The sequence below is a fragment of the Alligator sinensis genome, unplaced genomic scaffold (assembly GCF_000455745.1).
Source record: "Alligator sinensis unplaced genomic scaffold, ASM45574v1 scaffold1322_1, whole genome shotgun sequence".
NCBI lineage: Eukaryota > Metazoa > Chordata > Crocodylia > Alligatoridae > Alligator > Alligator sinensis.
The window spans coordinates 1255292-1278393 of NW_005842116.1; the positions used below are offsets into that span (position 1 = coordinate 1255292).

A 23102-nucleotide genomic window follows, 5' to 3' on the forward strand; every position below is an offset into this window, starting at 1 on the left:
AGGGGATCATTTAACAAGGGGGATCAAATATGGCAATGGTAGTTCCAGTAAAGACTGATCCATCAATCGCTCCTTACTATATCCCATCACATGCAAACAAAGTAGGGTGTCGCTCAAATGAATAGCAAGCTATTCTAAAGCAGCAACGAGGATATTGCCCCACAGCCCCTCTCGCACTGTGCACAACTGTGGAGGGCACTTTGACCATGCAATCCTTGCAAAGCGGGTGTAAATTGTCACCACCAGTCCACTGAATTCCAGGAGGCTTTGGACCAGGCCTTTTCTGAGTGGGGCATCGCAGCCTGGCTGCCTTTTTTTTCTTCCATCCATTTTGCATTGATACACACAACCCCCACAAAGGCTAACAGAGGGTCTGTCCTCTGGATGCTGGAAAACTAATCCTAAGAAGGGTAAACATGTAATGTTTTGCTAAGGGCCTCCTGTGGGGTTGAATGAGCAGTACACAGCCCTATGTTCTCATGTTCCCAGCTAGCATTTCAGTAGCTGCTTAAAAAAATATAAGAAGGGATAAAAATATAAGAACAGGACGAGCACCAACACAAACAAGGATCATGCCAGCTAGCACTTGTCTCAAGAAGGACTGCCCTTGCATGCAAGCATCTGGCAAACATTACTCACTGGGGGTGGCTCTTTAATAGCCAAGTTAATTGTATTGGGAACCTAGTGAATGCTGTAAAATGGTCCAGGGATCAGCCAGAGGGGATTGCCTTCGGAGGTGATTCGTTAGTGAAGGATCTACTGCCCAGAGCACCAACCACCGGATCCAAATCTTACTGGTCAGTGGAAGGACTGGCAGGGAAAACCAGGCTTGGAAGCTGGAAAGGTCACATATTCTGCAGACACGTACAGGAAGAGACAGTTAATACAGGAAGCAACAGCGGAGGGAATGAGATGTGCTTCATAACAGACATCTGAAATGAGAGGGAAAGAATAGGTTGCTACAGAGCTAGGGAGTAGGTTAGGTTAGCCGTAAGGCCACATTTGCCCAGTCCAAAGGATGCTTGTAGTGAAGTGGTCGCGGGTGGGGAAACCTGGGGTCAGTTCCAGTCTCCAGCCCAAATTTCTTCCACGAGCGCCAAGCCGCTTCAGGGTTTTGAACCCCCGAGGAGTGTTATGTGAATAAATGCATTAGGGCTAGGAGGTGCTGGGATAGCGTGGTTGATAGGGCCATCTAAGATGCATGGAATTGCAGGAATTTGACACCCATGCCATGGAAATGTTATAATCGGGGGAAGATTTCTACCTTCTCGGCACACGGAGAGCTCACTCCGCATATGGAAGGGAGGCAGGATGCTTGGACACGGCTTGGGAAGTCCCCGTGCCCACATTGCAATAGGTCCTTTTTGTCCCCGACATCCCAGAGCTGCAGGGCTGCATTTGGGGAATCGACTCCGACCCATCCTGGACATAGGGGCTTGCACGCTTTCATTTCCACGGATGCCACTGCTTCAGGAGCAACGCAGCATGCTGCGTTGTTTAAACTGGCAGCAGGCTGCGCCCTGCCGAAAAAGAACTATTTTGACAGTTTTGATGCAAATATGCGAATGGCATGTTCTGCTGTTTTCCCTGTCGCCCTTTCCTCCGCACCTGGTTCTTCCCGGGCTGGCGAGGAGCCGAGACAGGGTGAGAAAGCGCCACCTACAGGGTCTCCCGCCGCTTTGTTTTGGGCAGGATTCGGGATTTTTGCCATCCCGGTCCTTTGTACCCGCCCTTTCAACCAGGCGCTGCAATGGCAGGGCCTACCCCACGCCCCGCAGCATCCAGACGGACCAGCCAGCGACACCTGCGCTAGACGGCAGGCTCGGAGTTGGACTGGGCTTCACAGATAGGACTGGAGGGGCAAGGAGAGCACGTTGCGTGCAGAAATGTTGAGCGGAGACCACGGGAACAAGGGCCGTGGGCAAATGGCACCATTCAGCTGTAGCAAGGAGAGAGAGATGGGCATTATAAAGGGGAAAGCAGATGAACAGGCAAAGGGGCCGAGTCTGACGCTGATCTCAAGGTGTCCGCTCAACCTTTTGTCCCTGTGGGACGGATGAGTGGTGCGGGGCCGGCCCTACCCACTCCTACCCCTGTGCAACTGGGCTTGCTCCCCTCCTGCTGGGATCGGGTCCCGGGGCCCAGCACCACCTCCTCCCAGCTTCCCACGCTGGGATTGCACCCTGGGGTCCGTGCCACCTCCACGGGCTGGGATTGGGGGCTCCCCGTGGGTGCAGAGATTCGGGAGCCCCACGGCTCAGGACACAGCTGAGCACCCCTAGCCTGGACTAATCCCACGGAAAGCACCTGAGTTGCATCAGCCGTAAAAACTGTCCGGCTTGATGCATCATCTCCTTGCCGTGACACTTCAAGTCGAATCCCGCAAGCAGCGACGTGCGTCCCAGGGCCGCTCGTTGCAGCCCGATCAGGGGTGCAAAGCAACACTTGCAGAGCACGAGCTTGAGCGTGCAAGCATACTATCCCCCACGTGAGGAGGAGGAGGCAGGGTGCTGAGCGTCCAAGGTGCATCTACACGAGACGCTGACTGCGCATTAGCCCAACCACACAGCGCAGTAGCGTAGCGGTGACTAACCGTGCTAAGTGTACATCGCCAAAAAAGCATGCACTGGTGCTGCTGTGCAAGGCTCGTTACTGCACGTTCAGTTATTAGAGGTATGAAACTTAATCCCCATAATTAGTGTACATGAATGAACGTGCGTAGGTGTGCCCACAGTCCGGACCCCTGATGACCAGGGGGTGGACAGACCTCGCCGTCTCCAGCTGGGCTCCCTAAATTGCTGCGGCAGATTGACATGTTGGCCAAACGGTGCAAGAGGGAGGATTTTGCCCCAGGGGGCGGGGGGAAACGGGCATCACTGCTTTAACGCCCCCTCCAGGAACATGATGGCTAAGACCTGGCCTCAAATGTGCTGTCAATGGGGGGGGGGTCTTGTGATTTCGGTGGGGCGCCCAAGCATTCTCACTCATGCACTGCTCATAAAGACAGCGCCCTGCAGCTGGAAATCTTGCATGGAGTAAAAACAAAAAGAATCATCATTGTGCTGAGAGCTAAGGCTGGAGAAGAGCACCCTGGGGGCACACAGCTGAGACTGGCACAGCTCAGTGCAGCCGAGGCAGCTGCAACCCCAGGAGGGCTGCAAATGCTGCAAAGCTGCACCCCCCCCGCTTCGACATGGTGAGTGGTACAGTCCCCCACTTTGTGATAACTATAGGCCAAGTTGGTACCGCCCACAAGGGGCAGAGCCGGGCTGTGATTGGCTGCCAGCGGCGGGCGGTTTGAAAGCCCCCAAGGCGAGGGGGAGGGAGGGGTGTTGCTGTCTCCCTGTGGCACGATAGGAGCGCAGTGCGCAGGCGCAAAGCGAGGCCTTTGACGCAGCCTCTTGCCGCGGGCTCGAGCTGACGCTTCGCAGACCTCGTGGCGCAACGGTAGCGCGTCTGACTCCAGATCAGAAGGCTGCGTGTTCGAATCACGTCGGGGTCACTGTTTCCCTCTGGCGGGGGCGCTGCTTTTGGGGGGGGTCCACCTGTTTCCTTCCGGTTCTGCCAGGGGGGAGGGGATGTCCCGCCGTAAAGTTTGTGTCCGGGGAGCCGGAGTCGCTGCTGCGGGCGTGGGAGGGGCGCCCCATGCGGGTGCACGCCGATAAAGCACTACACGCCTGCGGAGCTCCGGAAATGCACGCGCACGTGCCGGTGATTGCAAACTGTACAGACACAGCTTTGGAAATACACGTTACATTCATGTGCATGTAAAACTTTGGAAAGACGAACATTTGTGCACGCACACGTGTATGAAGCTTTGGAAATTCACACGCGCGTGTACGTACACATGCATGCAAAGCTTTGGAAAGATGCACACATACCTACACGTACAGCTTGGGAAATGTACACGTATGTATAGATGTACACAGACGGACACGCAACGCTATGGAAATGTGCGCACACACACATATACACACACGTGCACATGTGCTTTGGAAATACACATCTATGTATGTATGCATGCATGCAAAGCTTTGGAAATACATATGTACATGTACGTGCAAAGAAATATGTGTACATGCACATGCATGCAAAGCTTTAGAAAGACATACATATACATGAAGCTTTGGAAATACACAGATATATGTACATACACACGTGCAAAGCTTTGGAAATACATATATGTTGTACATACACACACACAAAGCTTTGGAAATACACACACACGTGTGTGTGTTTATGTGTACATACACATGCAAAGCTTTGGAAATACATATGCACACATACATGCACATACAAAGTTTTGGACATACACTCAAATGCACGTAAACCTTTGGAAATACACACCACCATATGTACATACATGTATATGCAAAGCTTTGGAAATACATACACATAGGTACATGCACATGCATATAAGGCTTTGGAAAAACACACGCACACACACATACATGCACATACATACAAAGCTTTGGACATACACACGTGTCATCAACGTGCCATCACCCCAGTTAAAAACGGAGGTCGTGTCTAGATGCTGCCCCTGCCAGCGCGGCACTGCTTTACGATCACATTGCCCTACTTTTAAAAGGCCGTCCATGTCTCGGCCGCGGGAAAATCTCTGGCAGATAAGGGAGGAAATGGACTATCTGGGAAATCAGGTGACTAGCCGTGGTGGGTTTAAATGCATGAAATAAATAAACTCAAAGGAGAGAGGAATATTTGTCTCTTATCTTCTAGTTGACGGCGGTTTTGGGGCGGGGGGGAGGTGTTTGCAATGGTAGGATGCGATAACGTATTCGGCTAGTCAAACTGATAGTGCCTCTAACTGCTTTTGACAACGTTGAAAATCTCATGTGGTCCTCCCAGGCTCTTGATGCCCAGGTGCCGGGCAGCTGCAGCTATCATGTGTGTGGGACCAGCCAGTTCCCTGCCCCTCTCCAGATCGGATCCAGCCTTGATTGAAGTCGGCTGGAACCTTTTTCACGGACTTCAACAGGTTTGGGAACAGCCTCCGCGTCCCAGGAGCCCTCGGGGCTGTTCGAAGCCAAGCCCAAAATTTTAGCAACGTGTCCTGAGCAGGGCAACGTGTCCAGTAAGTGATTGCAGCTAGGCGGGCCTTTAACGTGGCATTATTAAACCTAGATACAAAGTAAAAAATAGCAGAGCTTTGCGGAAAGGATGGTAGCGGTTGTCTGGAGCTAGCAGCGTTGCTAGCCCACTGCCTGGGATTAATTATAACTAATAACGCACCCCTGTAATTTGCTCGTGACCTTGCCGTGGCAGCAGTCCTATCTTGAAAACTGACATGTGCTCTTGATCATTTTAAATGATTTTAGGTTGGGAAGCAGCCGCAAAATTTATAGAAGAGCCGTCTCTTTCCTAATGGAAGGAGCTTCCGAGCCCTCATTAATGGTACCCTTTTTAACCTGCACTTCAAGTTGTTTTATTTTGCACACCTGAGTTCCCTTCAACCTTCCTCTCCACTGCTGTGTTGTTCTTTGAAATGCCTTTTCTATCCCTTAAGTAGCTAGATTTTTCACCAGATCTCACTCCTTCAAAAGAATGCAATTACAACTGCTTTGAGCGTCAATCTGCTTCCACGGGAATCTAGGCTTTATTTTAAAAAATAGTTCCCAGCTACAGCGAGCAGAAGTTGTTTTCCATTTTTTCCAGTACAGTGCCTTCCTGATGTGACTTTAAGTAAGAAAAAATGGATTGGACAAAAGCAATCTTATCGCTGAAAGCATTTGTCCGTGGCAAATAAGATTCATTTGAATGAGAGGTGCTGCATTAAATTCATTCAGATGACCGCAAGATTGGTAATGAAGTCTAAACCTGGTCTTAGTGGGGCTCAGTGCATTATATATCCTTGCCATACCGAGGCTGATAAATAACGCAAATATACCTATTGGGGTTGGGGTTTAGTTGTAATTGTGCAAGCTTTGAACTAGGTGAATGATGTCTTTTTGAACGAGTTGTATGTTCGTGCACACAAATCAGCATGGTCAGGCCTTGCAATCGTCTGTGATTCTCAGCCAGGCTCCTCTCTGGGGTGCCTTGAGATCCTTTTGGGGTGCCACCGCACTGTTAAACGTGCAAACGTGATTCACAAGATAAACCCAGAGATGGCAAATAGGAAGTCATCCTGTTAAATATATTCTGCCCTGCCTTGATCTTTCTGAGATCTCCGCAGCGGACAAATTGCTCCGTTATTTTTCTGCAGTGAGAAAACAAGTGAATACTAAGAGCCGGCATTTTCCTCGCGTCTAAAAAAAGGTGGTTCTCGCTGCTAAACTCCTTCTGGAAATAAGCATTGCCAGGTAGCGACTGAAATATTGTTCATTCAGTGTGGCTAGCTTTGTGTGAAGCAAGGTCTGCAGATAAAGTGAACGCTGCCCCTGACCTGCCTTGGGTTGCATTTCACTTGCATTTCCCTAGAATGTGGCTTTCATGGGGAGGTTAATAAGTGCTAAATACATAGGTGAAAGCACCCAGCTCTTATTTCCTTGTAACCAAACCTTACCTTTGAAACAAGTGATGCTTCTAAAGGAACACTATTTTGCTTCATTCATTGTGGAAAGGGATAACTTTGAGGAAACTGGGTAATTTAATACAAAGAAAGTGGAAGGATTTGGACGATCTAGCTGCATTTCCCTGTAACCCATCAGGTGTCTTGTGGTGCATTTGTTTTAAGGCCCGGTGCTGTGCGTGTCTTGTGATGGAGGATAAAGCATCGGAGGTATTGCAATCTGCTTCATATCCGTCATCTCAATGATCCCGGTTAGTACAACAGGCGAGGGAATATCAAGGCGTTACAATGTGTGCCTACATAACTGATGTCTGCCTTTAATGTTTTGAAGGGAACAGGTACACGCAGCGTGGTGATCGTTTTGTCCCCCCGGCACCCATCAGCCAATGAGTTTCAGGAGCATCGCAATGCAGCGTCTTCCCTTCGGTATATTCTCCGGTAATTTTCCTTTTTTAAGTGCTTTTTCGTTTCTCTGGGAAGACTATTCTGTAGCATAATCCATCTCCTCTATAGGAAGTTTATTTAATTGACAATAAGCCTAGTTCAGCTATACACGCTTAGTTCTCTTATTCTTACTTGCAAAAAATAAAATCCCAGTAGGCTTTAAATCATTGTTGTTACTCTTCAGAGTTTTCTTTTGCCTCATTCATTATTATACAATGCCCCTTTCCAGCCAGGTAAATAGTCCCAGCTAGTATTTTTGGTGCTGAGAGCTGAATCCAGTATTCGAGTCATGTTCTCTGCAGAGCCACATACACTGATTACCTCTTCTCTTTTTCATTACATGATGCCTCTTTGGTCCCCAGATCATTCCTACTCCTGCAGCTCTTTCTGCTTGCTGTAACCCATGATTTTATTTTAGTTTTTTGCCAAACAGCTGATTTCCCGTCCAGGTTTTGCTTCCAACAATATCTGCGGTGGGTTAGATTTCACCAGAGGCATTTGCTTACACTTTGCTGAGATACAAGTCGGGTTTCTAACCCCTGTAAGCTCTTGCAATTTTCTTCGGGCCTCGCTGCTCTTGTAGAAGGGTTTTCTCCTTCCACGTAAAATTCCTCCATCTGACAAACAAGGAGTGACGTCACAATCTGGTTTGACATCAGGCTGTTGCCGTGGAAATGAATGATGTCACAGATGAGTCACTAGCACTGCATTCTAGCCCCTGGGAGTAGGGCAAGTGGGCTTTTAGGGGGAGGAAGCCTTTTTTTACCATCTCTGGCTGCTTTAATTAGCAGAGTCAGAATCCCACCTGATGATGTGAGGGAGTAAGTGGATTTGTCTGGTTTTCCTAGTATGAACGTTTTCTAAGGCTGCGTCTAACGCTGGTACGGTTCTTTATCACCAGGCTGCAGCACTGGAGCCTGATATCTTTAGCAAACTAGATGCAAACTGAAGGGGGCCTTTTCAGGGATTAGCAGTTCTTGTTTGGGGGGAAAAAAAGAAGTAATAACACTTGATAAAGCACAGTTATGTTTGTTGAGGCAGGACTGATACAAAATACCTAGACTTAATCCTTGGAACATCAAATGTATTCATGTAGAAAATTGTAGTGTGTGTGTGTGTGTGGCTTCATGGGGTGTTTGGTTTTCTCCCCCCAATTCCTCTTTTTCTGTACAGGAAGATAAAGACAGGAGTTTTATATTGTGGGCTTCAGCCAACAGGTATTAAAAAGAGATTATTGGTTAAATGAAACAAAACTATCGTTGGTTGGCTTAATGCCATGTAAACAAACACAAACGGTCTTCATGTCCATTCAGGTCTTTGTTCTGGCCATTTTATTAAAGGCCTTCCTAAATCGAATCATATAAATACATCATCTTGAAGAGGTTTGTTTAAGTCTGTAGGATTTTCCAGGGGAAACGTGACCAGCCCCTGCTGAAAATCAACCTAATTCTCCTAATTTCTTGCTATTGCTTTGAAAATCCCTGCCTAGATCCAGAAATTGGGACCGAGCAGAAGTTCTTCAGTGTTGTTGAGGGTTGGCTTGAATATAAAGCTTATGTAAGTTTAAGCATGTGTGATGTTAGCCTGGGGTAGCTTCTGCTTTTCTGGCAGTTTTAAACCTATGTCGGAGTCGACCCACAATAAGATTTGTGTTGTTTAAACACAGCTAGCTAAACCTAGTGCAGCCTGTGCATAGACGAGTCAGGAGTGACGGTAAAAGCTCTGGTACAATTGCCAAATGTCTAGTTTTTGATAGATATTTTTTGATATGTGAATGGTAGATACAGTAGCTGGAAGACAATAAATAAGAAGGGTTTATTAGAGGGCACCGTGGAGGTCTAGTCTCTGCCACGATGATGTGCTGTTGTCTGCCAGTGTTTCCTGTGCTGGTCATGAGAGTTCAGTCTGACATTCACGGGTAGATGTTGAGAAGTTGAAATAAGTATTTGGAAAAAGTCTAGTAAGTACCGCACATCTAAAACTGTTGCATCTGCCAGTTGGCTATCTTCCAAGGGATTTGTGAACATTAATAATACAAGTGTCTCATCATCACTCTGAGGTAGGTAAATGTTATCCCCATTATACAGATGGAAACGTGGACACACAGAGGCGGTGCATATCATTCTCTTTTATCCCAACCGGTTTAGCATTGCAGAACTGGGAGAGTGTGGTCCTTAAACCCAATTTTAAATGGTGTAAACAGCAGAGGTTAGACCTTTTCTTCCTATTAAGTGGGAAGGAATGGAGTAACAGAGGTGTAGCTTTAGGCAAGTCTTGTGCTCCTGTAAGATAGCCGTGGATCTCTAGAGACTCGATTCCAATCAGAGTGGTGCATGTTATAATCAAAACCAGGTCACAGGAGACCAAGGCATGAAAGAACAGCTGTTGCATGCAGTCATGCACAGTATTTTGTGCTAGAAATGATTCGTTTAGTCTGTGTAATATATATGGAAATGTGCTGTGGGAACGTTGCTTGGGTACTTGAAAATAAAATGTCCTAGTGATACAGCCCAAACAAAGCTGATCTTTGATTCACAGATCTTGCAGGCTTTTCTCTTTTGTAGTCTGTCAAGTAGATATAGGCAATCTAGTTCTTAGCTCTAGAAATATTACTGGCAGTATTAAATCTACATATATACAACTCGTACAGACTTGCAGGTTTAAAAGGGGCATCACTCCATCACTGAGAACATAGGGTGAATGATACGATTTCTTTCGGGCTGCTGCAGAGGCATATAGAAAAGGGAAAGCAAGCGAACAGAAATGTGTTTCTGGAGCTGTCTTGACACAAAGAAGGCAAGACAGAGTGGATGTGGGAAGGAAGGGGAGGAATGATTTCCAGTTTCCTAAGGAGTATGGCAAACAATGGAGATCTGAATTATAAAGAGATACTTCAAGTACTTTTCTAAGCACGTTGCATATAAGCCTGGGCACTTAGTATGAATTATTGGCCTATCTTATACCTCAAATAAAAGTGCTAAAGCAGACTAGTACACTTATGATTCCAGGATATTATTTATGAATTGTACGTTTGCATATATTGATTGCTTTTCTATTTCCCTTCTGGAAGCCTCCTCTGAAATTTGAGTAGGCCATCTCTTGGATCCACTTAATTCCATTTGACAGGCAAATGCTACGTTACTTGTCATTTGCTACCTAGGTTTGTATAAAGGCTTTAAATGTGCAAACCCTCAGAAGTCTTCTGTGATGGAGCTGCTGGGCATTTGGAAGCCATTCCAACAGAGGCAGGAATCCAGAAGTGGCAACGTACCTTTTGCAAAGACAGGTTGTTGGTAAAAACAGGATTTGTGAAGCAACAGGATAAATTCTTCAAAGTGCCTTTCTCATGTCTCGTTTCAGAGGTTCTGCTGTTGGACAACATGGCCCAGGTTACTGTCGGTGTGCTGATAGAAGAACATCACGAAAACAGGAGCCAAGAAAACACAGATGGATTCCAGATTAAACTACTGAGTGACAGCGAATTGCAGAAACAGCTCCTCCTCTACGGAGTCGAACCTGGACCAGTACTACGTACGCATCATGTCACTAATGGGGAGAGTTAAGGGCAGGTTACATTTGCAAGCAATTAAAAAAAAAAAAAAAAAAAAATAGTAATGGGGTCTTGTTGACCCAATGCAAGAAAGCAAAGAGCCAGGCTTTCAAAAGAGCTCGGCATCTTTTTAAACATTTACACGGAATGGCTAGACTTCCATACATTTCAGCGCCACTCCGTGCGGGCCGCTAGGTGCTGAGCACAATCCTAAATTTCAGTCATTTTCTATTATTAAAATGCTAATCACGCAGCAAACTAAAAGCCACTTGTGCTCTGAACTGTTTGTTTTAGCTTCTACGCGGACTCTTTATGAGAGCAAGCTATTAGAGTTGATGAATTCGAGCCCACAAACACCACGTGGTCAGACAAATGAAACGGAAGACCTTGACCGGTATTCAGAAATGAAGGAGGAGAAAACAAAAGGTACGATAGTGAGCTTTGTGGGTGCAGACAATAAAATAATGCGGGTTTTTCAAACTTGAGCACGTGGTATTTTCAAAATGTTGGACAAACAGGTTTTTATACAGGTATTTAAATACCTATTTTACAAACCACATGAATAATTGGTGCCACAACACAGCTCCACCCTTCCCCCCTTTTTTGGGGAATTTGATTTTGTCATCACTAAGGCCCCTTTTATGCCATAAAGAGGAAAAAATCCTCACCTGCTGGGAAGTGTCCTAACTCGGAGTCAGAGCGAAGTGGGGCTGGAAGGGACCTCCAGAGGTCATCTCGACCAACCCCCTGCCTGAGGCAGGATCAGCCCTGTCCAAACCTTCCCATGCAAACCATCCATTTCTGACCGTGCAAAGAAACCTTAAACTGGGAACAAATCACACTTACACCAGCTTAGCAATAGTGACAATCAGGCCTTGTAGGGGAAGCAAATCTGCCTTTATATTAAGTAAGAGTGTTTGGAGATGTGTTTGCTTCCTAATTCCCATTGATTTTGTGTCCTGAAAGGGGAGTTATCAGGGGCGGGCAATTATTTTGGGCGGAGGGCTGCTTACTGAGTTTTGGCAAGCCATCGAGGGCCGCATGACAGGCAGCCAGGGGCAGATAACTATTAGTTTTCTAAATTTTTAGGGGCCCCGCGGGCCGGATAGAACAGCCTGGCGGGCCGCATTCGGCCCACCCCTGAGTTATCTTCTCTGTGGGCATACTGTCCCATAATGGCCTGCTGCAGAGTTTCTTAAAATTTGCCTCTTTAACCTCTGTTACACCTTCATTGCCATCTCCTTTCACCTATTGCTAATATTTGATTTAGTTATGAAAAATCAGTACCAGCTTAGTCAGGGGCTACAGCAACATTGGCTTTAACATGGAAAAAGTTAGCTTGAATTACATGTTGGATAGCATCATCAGAATAATTCCAGTGACTGAAGTCTGAGAAGCTGTTAAAGTAGATGGATCCTTGTCCTGATCTGGCCTGAAAAAATCCGACATGAATATCCAGGCATTTGAGCTCTCTTCAGACTTCAGAGGAGGAATGAATACAGGATCTTTTCTCTTGGCTCTTGTGTAACACCCAGTAGCTCAGTCCTGGAGATCCTTTTGGGGGAGTGAGTTAGAACTGAAAACCAGCCTTTTGATCTCCTTTAAATCTCCGTTTGAAGTTCCTATGAAGACTAAAGCCAACCCTCCCAGTGTTTTAGAGATTGCAGTGAATAGCTAGCTTTGTTTAAGTGATTAGCTCGGTGGGGTGAACTCCGCCGCTGTTGCGAAAAGGAAGGAGTTCCAAAATCCTGAGCAGCTTAGGCATGTTTTGAAAAAAACACGAAACCAACAGCTGTGCATTGGACTAACGTGACAGTGTGGCAGCTGTCATAACAAAAGCAGAACTGCTTCAAACAAGGCTTCTTTCTGTATTGATTAAACATCATTTAAAGGAAGCGGTTTTTTCACCAGTTCCTACTGCATCGCACGCTGGAATAGATAAGTAATTGTTCACTCGAATTCCACATTGGTTCCTGCCACCCCTTTTTTCTTGAACCCTAAAGTCATCAATCTAATTTGGGGTTAGTTATGTGCTGCAAATATGGGCATGTAGCCTCTTCCCACTTGCTTAGCTTGCACTTTATCATCTCATTGTTTCTAAAATGCCCCTCGCCATGATATCTATCTAGGTGTCCGATTGAACATGGTATCTGTTGAGTGGGGTGGCAAAGTGTTTTAACATACATGGAAATTATGTTTATAATTGACAGCACAGGAAGTTTAATTAAGTGTGTGTGTGTGTGTGTGTATGTATTTATTCCATAAATCCAGAGAGCTGATTTAAGCAGCTTCGAAAGTTGTTCTGTCCCACACCTCTTATTTTAAAGTATCCGGCACACTTCATGCACATCTGTAAGGTGTTCACTTATGAGCTTTCCTTCTTCTCATTCAGAGACGACTACTGAAGTAGTCCTTGAAACAAAAGACTTCAAAGTGACAGCAGCCTGTGCCTCTGGCTATGATAAAGTAAGTAACCTACTAATGCATGAATATTTTATGTATCTATAGCTAAATGCAGGAAATTGCAGTTAATATAAACTGATGTACGTTGTATTAGTCTCATGACAAATGCAGCAGTTACAACCTATCAGTTAATTATAGTATGCTTCTATGGCCCAATTTATATAGAGCAGCCCACGGAAATCCACTGTAAAACGATCAGCTCAGGTGTTTAAGATGTACCAAGATACTTTCTGATTTACAAAGCACCTAAGTAACTATTAATACAGACTTAGCAGTGTATTTAGAATTAACCATGAAATACTGACTCGATCACTAGAGTTTTGCAGCATGATACTTCAGCTTATATTCTAAAGGGACTCGGATAGGATGACCCTTATCAGAGGTGGGAAAACCAGTTCCTATAAACTTAGACAACCAGTGACTGTCCATCTGTCTGTAGTTATGGGCCCCTCTGCTATTGTGACAGCTATACATATTACAGTTCAATGGATTTAGTCTCGCAAGACCCCAATGCAGGAGGGAAATGCTGTCCTCCCCATTTAACAAAGGGGTCCTGAGTAAGGCACCTACATACCTGTGAGATACTGATGCGACGTGTTCAGGGTCACAATGCACGGGGAATTGGACTAGGGTCTCTGGAATGCAAGCCTCCTGCTTTGACTACTAGGCCATCCTCCCTCCCATTGCCACACACATCGGGCACTGTCCAGCCACGTTTGAAAACCGCTTCAGAAGTAATAAATACTGCTCTGTGCAATGTCAGAACTATACAAAACCAATGCTTTCAGCCTATGCCATTGGAAAAATACAGGTCACAGTGAAGGTCCCGAATAACGAACATCACCAGTGGTTTTTTGGCATCCCTTGTGATTTCTCCTTTGTCCACAGGCTCCACACGCAGAAGTTTCAGAACGTCACAAGAAACTCCTGTCTCCTGATACAGATTACAGTCTTGCCAAGATAGTAGCAGAGGAAAGTACTGGCTTGGCTCCTACCATCTTTTACTATCTAGTGCTGTTGCTGCACTTCCCAATTCACAAAGTTTAAAGTTATGCATGAATTCAGGAATTCCTTAGGCGTGCTCAAGAGCAGGAATAGAGTTAGCTCCTGCTAACTTTTCAGCAGTAGTTATAACTGAAAATCTCTGCCGTCTGATGGGGGCGCACCTTGGCTTTGGTTGATTTGCATTATGTGCATACAGGAGAACCTTGCAGCGTGAAGTGTGTACCAGATATATTCATAAGAAAAATTCCCTTGTGAAATAACTGACTCATCTCAATGAAGCTGTTCCACCTGCTATAATCTCCATAGAGCTCTTAGTATAGGAAACGGTATTGGTGTTTTAAAAAAAATTAAGCAAGCTGTATTAGACTGTTGCTTTAGAAAGCAGAAATTAGCTTGAAGTTTATAAATATCATGCATAAGGCACAAATCAGTTCAGGCTCTGGTTACACTTCTTTTAAAATGAAAGTTGCACTGTAAATGAAGGTATGCACTTCTCGTCACAGCTAGACCAGTCTCAAGTAGCTATTTCCTAAATGAGGCTTGTTGTAATATTCTGGACTTTGATACAGGAATTTTTACCATGAGAGGCTTTGAATGTGGATAGGTTGTTTATGCTTTTTCCCCCCCTGAAGTAATGCATGTCTGTCTTGGATGTTAACAGCTGGAACAAATATTGCCAGAGGATAAGCTGGCAGCGCATCTGATGCATGGACAAAAGCAGTCAGGTGGCAGCAGTCCTCAGCCCACACGCAGGAAAACGGTACTTTGGTGCTAATGAACTTACAGCAAATTGACTTTTCTTTTCCCCCGTAAAAACTTCCAAAGCCCTATATCCCTAAAACAACATCCTGCACCCTGTGGTAGCAAAACAAAACGGAGCAAACAGCTTTATTGATCTACACTTGTTTCAGATGCCATCCATGGACCGCAGAACTCCTTTCCTTGATCTTATATTAAGCCACACATCAAGAAGTCTCTCCTCTTACTAGAAGCAATAGTACGGACTCTGCAGGCTAATTTACCTGGCCTCTTCACATGGTAAATTAGCCTGTGGTAGAGTCCCGTGCTATCAAGATGAGACTGCTTCATTTAGAGAGATCCTGGGCATCTCTACATAAGACTGCATTTGCAGGGCAGGCATGCAAATACATTGGCTCAAAGGTGGTCTTTTATAACAAGGAAACAGCTGCATGCCTCCATGTCAAAGAACTATATAAGGAAACTTCTGATTGAAACGGATACAGTCTCAGAATAACTTTGCTTTTGCACTTATAAATCAGCCGAACGATCTTGAAGTGGGAGATGTTCATACTGTGACATTTCCATCATGGTTTTCTGCTAATGATTTTTACATTTAATAAACTTATGCTGGATTTCAGTTCAGCATTTTGCAGGTGTCAACCCTGCACATGTTGGTCAAAATATATGACTTTAAGGACATGCCTAAATCTTTGTCGGGTGGGGAGTTGGACTGAATTTCTTTGGAACAAGACTTGTATCAGCACAGTGGGACTCTCTAACCTTGTTGGATGTATTTCACTGCCACCCTCATACAGCTGTTCTTGATGACCATCTCATTTTATGTGTTTTGAGTCTAGAACAGACCTTTTTATTAGCTCCAATCAGTAAAAACAACTTCTCACCAAATAACACTTGACTGTCTAATTAAAACACAGCAGGTGCATCTACACAAGATGCTTACTGCGCATTAGCCTAATAACACTGCACAGTAGCGCGTCACGGCACACACTGCATTAATAACCTACTGTGGAGTAACTTTAGTTACTTGCATTCGGTTAGTACTTCATTAACGAAGCACTAAACTAAACGCGCAGTATCTAAGGCACATTACCGAACACGTCGATGCGCCCACTTATGTCTTATTAGCGAATTAATAGTCAGCCATTGCACACGTGAGCTGGTTCCTAATAAAGTAGTCTCAATGCAGTATTTTACTCAAAATAACCCTTCACTTTCATATTTGTCCTAATGAACATAATTATATCATAAAAAGTTTTGTTTTGTTTTGTTTTTTTTTTAAATCTGCCATCAGCTCTTCATCTATCTTTCCTGCACCCTTTTATTTTCAGTTACAAGGGCAATATTTTATTGTACTTGGTTATAAGGTCTGTTGAAATAGTGGGATTAAATCAACTCTTCGCCTATGGAGTGGCGACTGACTTGTACAATAAAACCGCTTTTCCAGCAGGGTAAGAAAATGCTGGACAAGAGCACAATGACTTATCGAACACTACCTAGTACTCCACAGACATCAATGTTTGTTAAATAGAATAGACTGCAGGCAACTAACCTTTATTTAGCTCAGTCTCTAGATGGTTATAAATCGTTCACCAGAGGTTTTACTGTTTGCTAAAGTGGATGGTTTCTCTATGAACAAGATAATTTAAAGGCAGTTTCCATACACTGGATCACTTACCAAGAAAAAATCATGTGGTTATCCCTAAGTTTATGGTACTGTCCTCCTTTAAGCTTCTGTGGGTATAGCTAATGTTCAAGGCCAGTGTTTTGCACACAGTTGTAGTTTCCTGCTAAAACAATGCTTAGCCTGCAAACATGAAGCATCATGTCAAAAAAATAGCTAGGATGTTTGTACTCCAAGATATCCACAGTTGATTCATTAGCTTCAATGATTAGGATTTAAAAGATCCTGGGTTGAGCAATAGATGTCACACCAGAACCTTTTTCTCCTCTCATCAGATAGCTGACACACCTGGGGGCACTGTTGGCAAAGATGATGGCCAAGGTGAAACATGGTTTCCAGCCTCTCAGTCTCCTGTTGGGATAAGGTAAGGCTGTTCAATAACCTGATGCAAAGTTAATAGAAATGCAGCACCTAGCCATGGCTAATCTTCCCTCACATTGTTTGTGGGTGATTGAAAAAGCTTCAGCTTGGCCTTCCAGAGATTGTGAAATCTCTGAAGGAAATCACCCTTGCAGAGGCTGCTGGCTTGATGACAACCCCTCCAGTTTGCTAAGCAGCACTGGTAGTGAGAGGGAGAAATTCAGGGAACTTATGACAGATGGAGCCACTTGCTGAAGTGTACTTTAGCTTTTCATGGTGGCTTTTTTCACAGCTAGAAGAATGGGAAAGTTGCAGACTAGTGTATTTAAAGTTTCTTGTGCTGTGGTGCCAGTGAATATAGATCTTGAGCTGGGGGGAGCACCAGCACCTGCAGGGAGTGTAACCTCTACAGCCAGTTGCATATTTGTTTTTAACTGGCTTGTGTGATGCAGTTGCTCTTCCATGTTAACTCGCTCTACAAAAGCTATTGCACCGCTTGAATACAGTAATGACATGAAGTCACTAGGGAGCTGGGACAGCCCTGAACCTTTGATATAGGGCTCAAGAGGAAGGAGCATTTAAGTCGCTGGGTTGGGCCAGAGAGACCTAGGCTCAGCTCTGAGCTCTGCCCTGGACCTCTCTGCGCCTCAGTGCTTATTTAGACTGTAAGCTCTTCAAGGCTAGGGACCATCTCTTACTGTCCCGTCTTTTTATGTTTAACAGAGCTTGTTGCAAAATGGGTTTCAATTGTGCTTGGTGCTCCTGGCAATAAAGCAGCCGGTAGAGTAACTCTCTCCTGCTACTGAGTTAACTAGTCTGCTCGATGCTTCCACCGCGTGCTGTGCTGAAACTCGGCACGCAGAGAACACCGATGCCCCCTGCACTGAAACAACTTTCTTCATGTCCAAAAAAGCCGGTGTCTGTCTTTTCCTTTTGCAGCCTGCTATTTATTCTGGAAGGCATGCCGGCTTCCACAAAAAGACTGTTCCTGGGGTGCTTTGAAGTGAAAACTAGACACCAGTTGGCGTCAAAATCAAAATGAGCAATGTAAATTAGTTTTTAATAGGGGACAGCATTCAGATTGTGTACAGGGGGTGGTCTTTTTTTTAAAAAAATCCACCACTTAGTCACTGCAACTAGTATAGAGGGGGGTTTTTTTTTTGGTTATTTCTCTTGTTCAGGTAGCAACTCCCTTTCCATCTCGGCAGAACTCCACTTCCTAATTCTTCCGTGGTCTGTGCAGAGAGAAAAGTGAATAGCAGGAACCTGTGCCTCATGGTAGTGCATCAGGAAGACTGGAGGAGGCCCATTTATCTTCCAGTGCAGCTCATTAAACACGAGTCCTGACCTGCAGATTTTGCTTCTGTTGGCAACCGGCCAGAATGCATTGTTTCCTAATACCAATTTCCCATCCGTCCTAAAACAGCAAATAATCCTCGAAAGCCTGCCTGAGGAATGTATTCCTTCCAGTGTTGTGTCGATGAAGCACAAACTGTTGTAAAACACATCACGCTCCCGACCGTAATGGCTGTCAGCCTAAGATTCAAGCCACAGCAGTGTCTCCATCCAGACAGCTCACAAAAAAGCTTGCTGCCGTAATTTCAGAGGTTCTTGTTGTATCACCTGTCCTTTGCCTGCCTTTAAGTTTCTCTTGATCACCAACCAGCCTTTTTCTTCCCTCCTGTGTGCTATTTCTGTTGCTAAGTTTGAATAGCAACAAGGGTACAGATTTTTTTTTCCAGCTGTCTTATGCCTCATCTTCCTCTTCACAGTTCTAGGCAAAGAGCAGCCAAGGAGAGTGGCCATTCAACCAAGGAGACTGTAGAGACGGTCAGGGTGGAGAAGGAAAAGCTGAAGCTGGAAAAGCAGAAGTTCAGGGCAGAAGTGGCCCGAGAGGATACTCATCAGGGGCTCATACCCATGCCAGTGAGGATCGCCATACTCACCATCTTCATCTTTGTGCTCTTTGTGTACGTTACGATGGAAACGAACCCAAACAACCCCTTCCTCCAGTTCATCATGGCAAGGTTTCTCTAGCAGTGCCACGGGTCCTCGTTAAGGAGCATTTAGCCCCAACTCCACACTGATGAAGGCGTGCTTTTCTCTTCCCTACAACTTGTGAGCAAGCTCTGCAGGTAGCGAATTAAAAGACCAAAGTGAGGGGAAAATATATAGTCACTGAGTTTTGTTTGTCTGGCGTTTTGTTAGACAGTAGCTTACAGCGACTGCTTTATCATGTCTCGCCTGCGCTGGTGGAAGTCATGGACTGGCACACGTCTTTGGCCAGTGTCACCACTCAGAAGTATTTAAGGGATTGCATTTTTGTCTAGCTGATCATTGGCTCCGTAAGAAGTTAACCTTTTCTCCTATGGAGCCATTCTGTTCCCATATGGGAGAAGCACTAGCTTTAGGCTCAGGAGAGAAATCGCACCCGGACATGGTGAGCCAAGTAACAGCCCCCATGATACCACACAAAGTGAGAAGCAAGTCTTAAAGTTTCAGGGAATCGTTCTCACTGTATCTCAGCCTTGACTGAGAGGATACCTTCTTTTCCACCCCTCCAATTTTTGTAGCGGGAAGGGGGGCTGTGGGTGTCGGCGTACTTCAACATCAATGGCGTGCTTTCCTCATTTAAAGGTGACTGTTTTTTGTAATACAGCTGAGAATACACTTGGCTTTTGTAGTAGAGAGACAGACTGCTGCACTCAGGGCTTAACCCTGAGAAACACACCAAAAACTTATTAAGTAGGGGTTTTATGGCTGCAAATGTAGCCATTAAATAGCATAAAACAGTGGTGGTCGGGGGGACAACCTTTTTGGCCAGTGGGCCACATATTAGCCCCACTCCCTCCCTGAGCCCCAGTCTAATCCCCTTCCCCCTGCCTGATCTGCTGCTCTGCTTTCTGTTCCCTCCCCTGTGCTCCCTGCCCAGTCTTCTGCTCTGCTTTCTGCTTCCTGCCTCTCTGCTACCTGTCCCAGCCCCAGTCTGCTTCCTGCCACCTCAAGTTGGCCTCCCCAGGCACAAACTATTGAACAGTCTTTCTATTTAATTTAAGGTGTTTTATTTCATCTTTAGGATGGATGCAAACCATTTTACAACGATCCCTTAACACCTGGGATATAACCCACTACCTCCTATCAAGATGTTATCTCTTTCCTAAATGAGATAACAAATGACAAACACAATTTTATTTCTATAGTTTTCTGAAGCAATGAAATTAAAAGCAACAGTTCAAGCGTTTGGTTGGGGCAAGAGTTGTGTGTTCACAAATGCGACCTGCTTTGAAACAAGCCAACTCTCCATTTAGCAAATGCAATGTTAGCTGGAGGGTACATTTTTGGTCTTTTTTTTTTTTTTTTTTTAGACTGTTGTTGTTCGTTTAAAGGAAAACACGCTGTGCAAGTACCAAGTTATTAAATGTAGTTGCTCCAGTGTTAAATAAAGAAACTGCTGAAAAGCCTGTTGTGGTCATTTATTCCATGTGAGAATGTATTAGCACATAAGAGCCTTCGCTTCAATGGTCTGTACGCCTTGATACAGGTGTTTAGAGGGCAAGTATATATAGGTTGGTAACTTTGGTGTGTTATCTCATTTATTTCTATGACCAGGTGACATATCACCTGGACATGGAAGAAGAGATTGATGTCATAAAAGGCTTTTTTTTAAAGTCCAGGTATGATTTGGTGTCCCATGACCTCCTCATGGAAAAATTGGCCAGCTGTGGCCTCGGCCTCACCGCAGTCTGATGGCTGGGAAATTGGCTCCGAGGTCGGACCCAGGGAGTAGCGGTCAATGGCAGCAAGTTATTATGGTGCTCCGTGACCAGTGGCGTCCCCCGAGGCTCTGTCCTCGGACCGGTTCTCTTCAACATCTTTATCAACGATGTAGACATTGGTGTCAGAAGCGCACTGGCCAAGTTCACCAATGACTCTAAACTTTGCGGCATAGCGTTCACACCTGACGACAGGCTAGTGATCCAGGCTAACTTGGATAAACTTAGTAAGTGGGCAGATACAAACCTGATGATAGTCAATATTGATAAATGAAAGGTACTCCACCTCAGGGTGGTGCGGGGGAACCCGCAGCATGCTTACAGGCATGCTACACTTGCTAGCATCACGGCTGCAAGAGACTCGATGGTCATGATTGACCACAAGATGAACATGAGCCACCAATGCGGTTGTTGCAGCTGGTAAAGCAAACAAAACCCTTGCTTGCACACACAGATGCTTCTCAAGTAAATCTCAGGATGTCATCCTCCCACTGTACTCGGCCTTGCTGAGGCCACAGCTGGAGTGCTGCATCCAGTTCTGGGCTCCACAATTCAGGAAGGATGTGGAGAAGCTTGAGCGAGTCCCGAGGAGAGCCACGTGTGTGATCAGAGGGCAAGAGCACAGGCCCTCTGATGAGAGGCTGAGAGCCATGGGACTCTTCAGCCTGGACAAGCGCAGGCTCAGGGGGGACCTGGTGGCTGCTTATACGTACATAAGCGGGGTGCATCAGGGTCTGGGGAACCGTCTGTTCACCAGAGCACCCCAAGGAAAAACAAGGACCAATGGTCATAAACTCCCCCAAGACCGTTTTAGGCTGGACACAAGAAAAAATGTCTTTACTGTCTGAGCCCCCAAGACCTGGAATAGACCCCCTCCAGAAGTGATCTGAGGTAGTGGGTTATCTCTTTCCTAAATGGGATAACAAATGACAAACAGAATTTTATTTCTATAGTTTTCTGAAGCAGCGAAATTAAAAACAACAGTTCAAGTGTTTGGTTGTGGCAAGAGTCGTGTGTTCACAAATGCTACCCGCTTTGAAGAAACCCAACTCTCAGTTTAGCAAATGCAATGTTAGCTGGAAGGTACAATTTTCTTTTCTTTTTTTTGTGCGCAGTCTTTTTTAGACTGTTTTTTTTTGTTTAAAGGAAAACACTCTGCTTTTTCAAATTGCTGTGTAAGTACCAAATTATGAAGTGTAGTTGCTCCAGTGTTAAATAAAGAAATCTGTTATGCTATGTCAGCTTAACTCCAGAAATGCACACCTGATGGCTTCACCATTTGAAAGCGGGAGCACGTAGGCAGCACTCTAGCTGTCACTTATTTCCCCTGGTAAACCTTGTTTTGAACGGTTCAGTTGAAATCTGGTGGCTTATGATGCCTATGTCTGGTCACTTAGTATGCAGAACAGGAGAGGTGGCTGGTACAATCCTGCCGTTCCTATTGCTATGCTGTTGCTGCTCGTGTTGCACAATTGACTGTTCTGCTGCGGTTTGAAACCTGCCTCTGAAGCAAACACAGCTTACCGCTGCTCTGAGCTGGCTTGGTAGTATTTATGCATTGCAAGCTCTGCACAGCAGCTGCAGAATATATTACCACTGGTAGTTGCTTAGGCATGATCAGTTCTACTTTTAAATCTTGCCCTCTTGTATCTCTGCAAAGTTTGGCGTTTGTTTCCCTTCCTCTCATGTCTTTCTGCACGAGTTTCTGGGAAACTTTTTTTTGCCTCTAAAAATATTTCCAAAGCTGATTTTGGCTTTTACGTAAAGTATAAGTCTGGAGATGGACGTTGTTCCAGGTTCTGAAGATGGGTCCTGCAAGATGGGAGCTGTGAAGAGAGCTTGTCATTCTCCCAATACCCAAATGATTCCTGTTGTTAGTAGTGAGCTCAGCCCACACCAGCTTATGTGCTGGATTTAAGTAATAGTCTTTGTGGAAGCAGCAAAGGTGTTGCATTGGAGGCAATTGTGTGCTGCACAGATACTTCAGTGGTTTACTCTGCTTTTAAAGCCTGTTCCTCTCACTAACAGCAGATCACCTATATTTTCTATATGCTAGGAAGAAAGGAAATAGATCCCCTGGTTTTTGGCATTAGATGCCCAACAGGAGTGAAGGGAGAGACACCTCAGCATGTTCTCCCCATTGGTTTACCATGCAGAGTCCAGCAAATTTATTTTTGCATTTCAGCAGAGGCTCCTTGCTTCTGCTGAAAAGCCTGTTGTGGTCATTTATTCCACGCGAGGATGCATTAGCACATAAGAGCCTTCACTTCAGTGGTCTGTACGCCTTGATACAGGTGTTTAGAGGGCAAGTATATATGGGTTGGTAACTGCGGTGCATGATCTTTGCCGGGCCATGGTGTGTGCTGCCAGTTCAAGATGAAAGACACGTTGGAAAACAACGCGGCTTATTTTAACGTATGCCAAGGTCATGCTTGCTGGGTCTACCAAAAATAAGAAACACTCCCAAATTCCTCCCACCCTATTGCAATATGTGTAATTCCTGCAATCGATTGACCTACTTTTTAAGCAACG

General features: G+C 45.3%; 1 protein-coding gene and 1 non-coding gene across 2 annotated transcripts; both read left to right on the top strand.

The window, feature by feature from the left end:
- The first annotated feature begins 3430 nt into the window (after window positions 1–3430).
- TRNAW-CCA lies at window positions 3431–3502 on the top strand. The gene has a single exon. It is a non-coding gene; the product is annotated as a tRNA-Trp (tRNA).
- Window positions 3503–4880: 1378 nt separating this feature from the next.
- Window positions 4881–19664, top strand: LEMD1 (LEM domain containing 1). The gene is made up of 10 exons (XM_006024793.2): window positions 4881–5095; window positions 6698–6783; window positions 6864–6970; window positions 10337–10507; window positions 10821–10952; window positions 12919–12992; window positions 13878–13959; window positions 14654–14754; window positions 16713–16801; window positions 18570–19664. Exons 3-10 carry the CDS (start codon window positions 6919–6921, stop codon window positions 18832–18834), a joined length of 966 nt encoding a protein of 321 aa, XP_006024855.2. The 5' UTR covers window positions 4881–5095; window positions 6698–6783; window positions 6864–6918; the 3' UTR covers window positions 18835–19664.
- The last annotated feature ends 3438 nt before the right edge of the window (window positions 19665–23102 follow it).

Bases quoted from the DNA above. Each gene is read 5' to 3' on its own strand.
- LEMD1 (XM_006024793.2), top strand. From the start codon at position 6,919: ATGAGTTTCAGGAGCATCGCAATGCAGCGTCTTCCCTTCGGTATATTC. The intron at 10,953-12,918 runs GTACGATAGTGA...CTTCTCATTCAG, and splicing joins GAAGGAGGAGAAAACAAAAG to AGACGACTACTGAAGTAGTC. The intron at 14,755-16,712 runs GTACTTTGGTGC...TCCTCTCATCAG, and splicing joins AGCCCACACGCAGGAAAACG to ATAGCTGACACACCTGGGGG.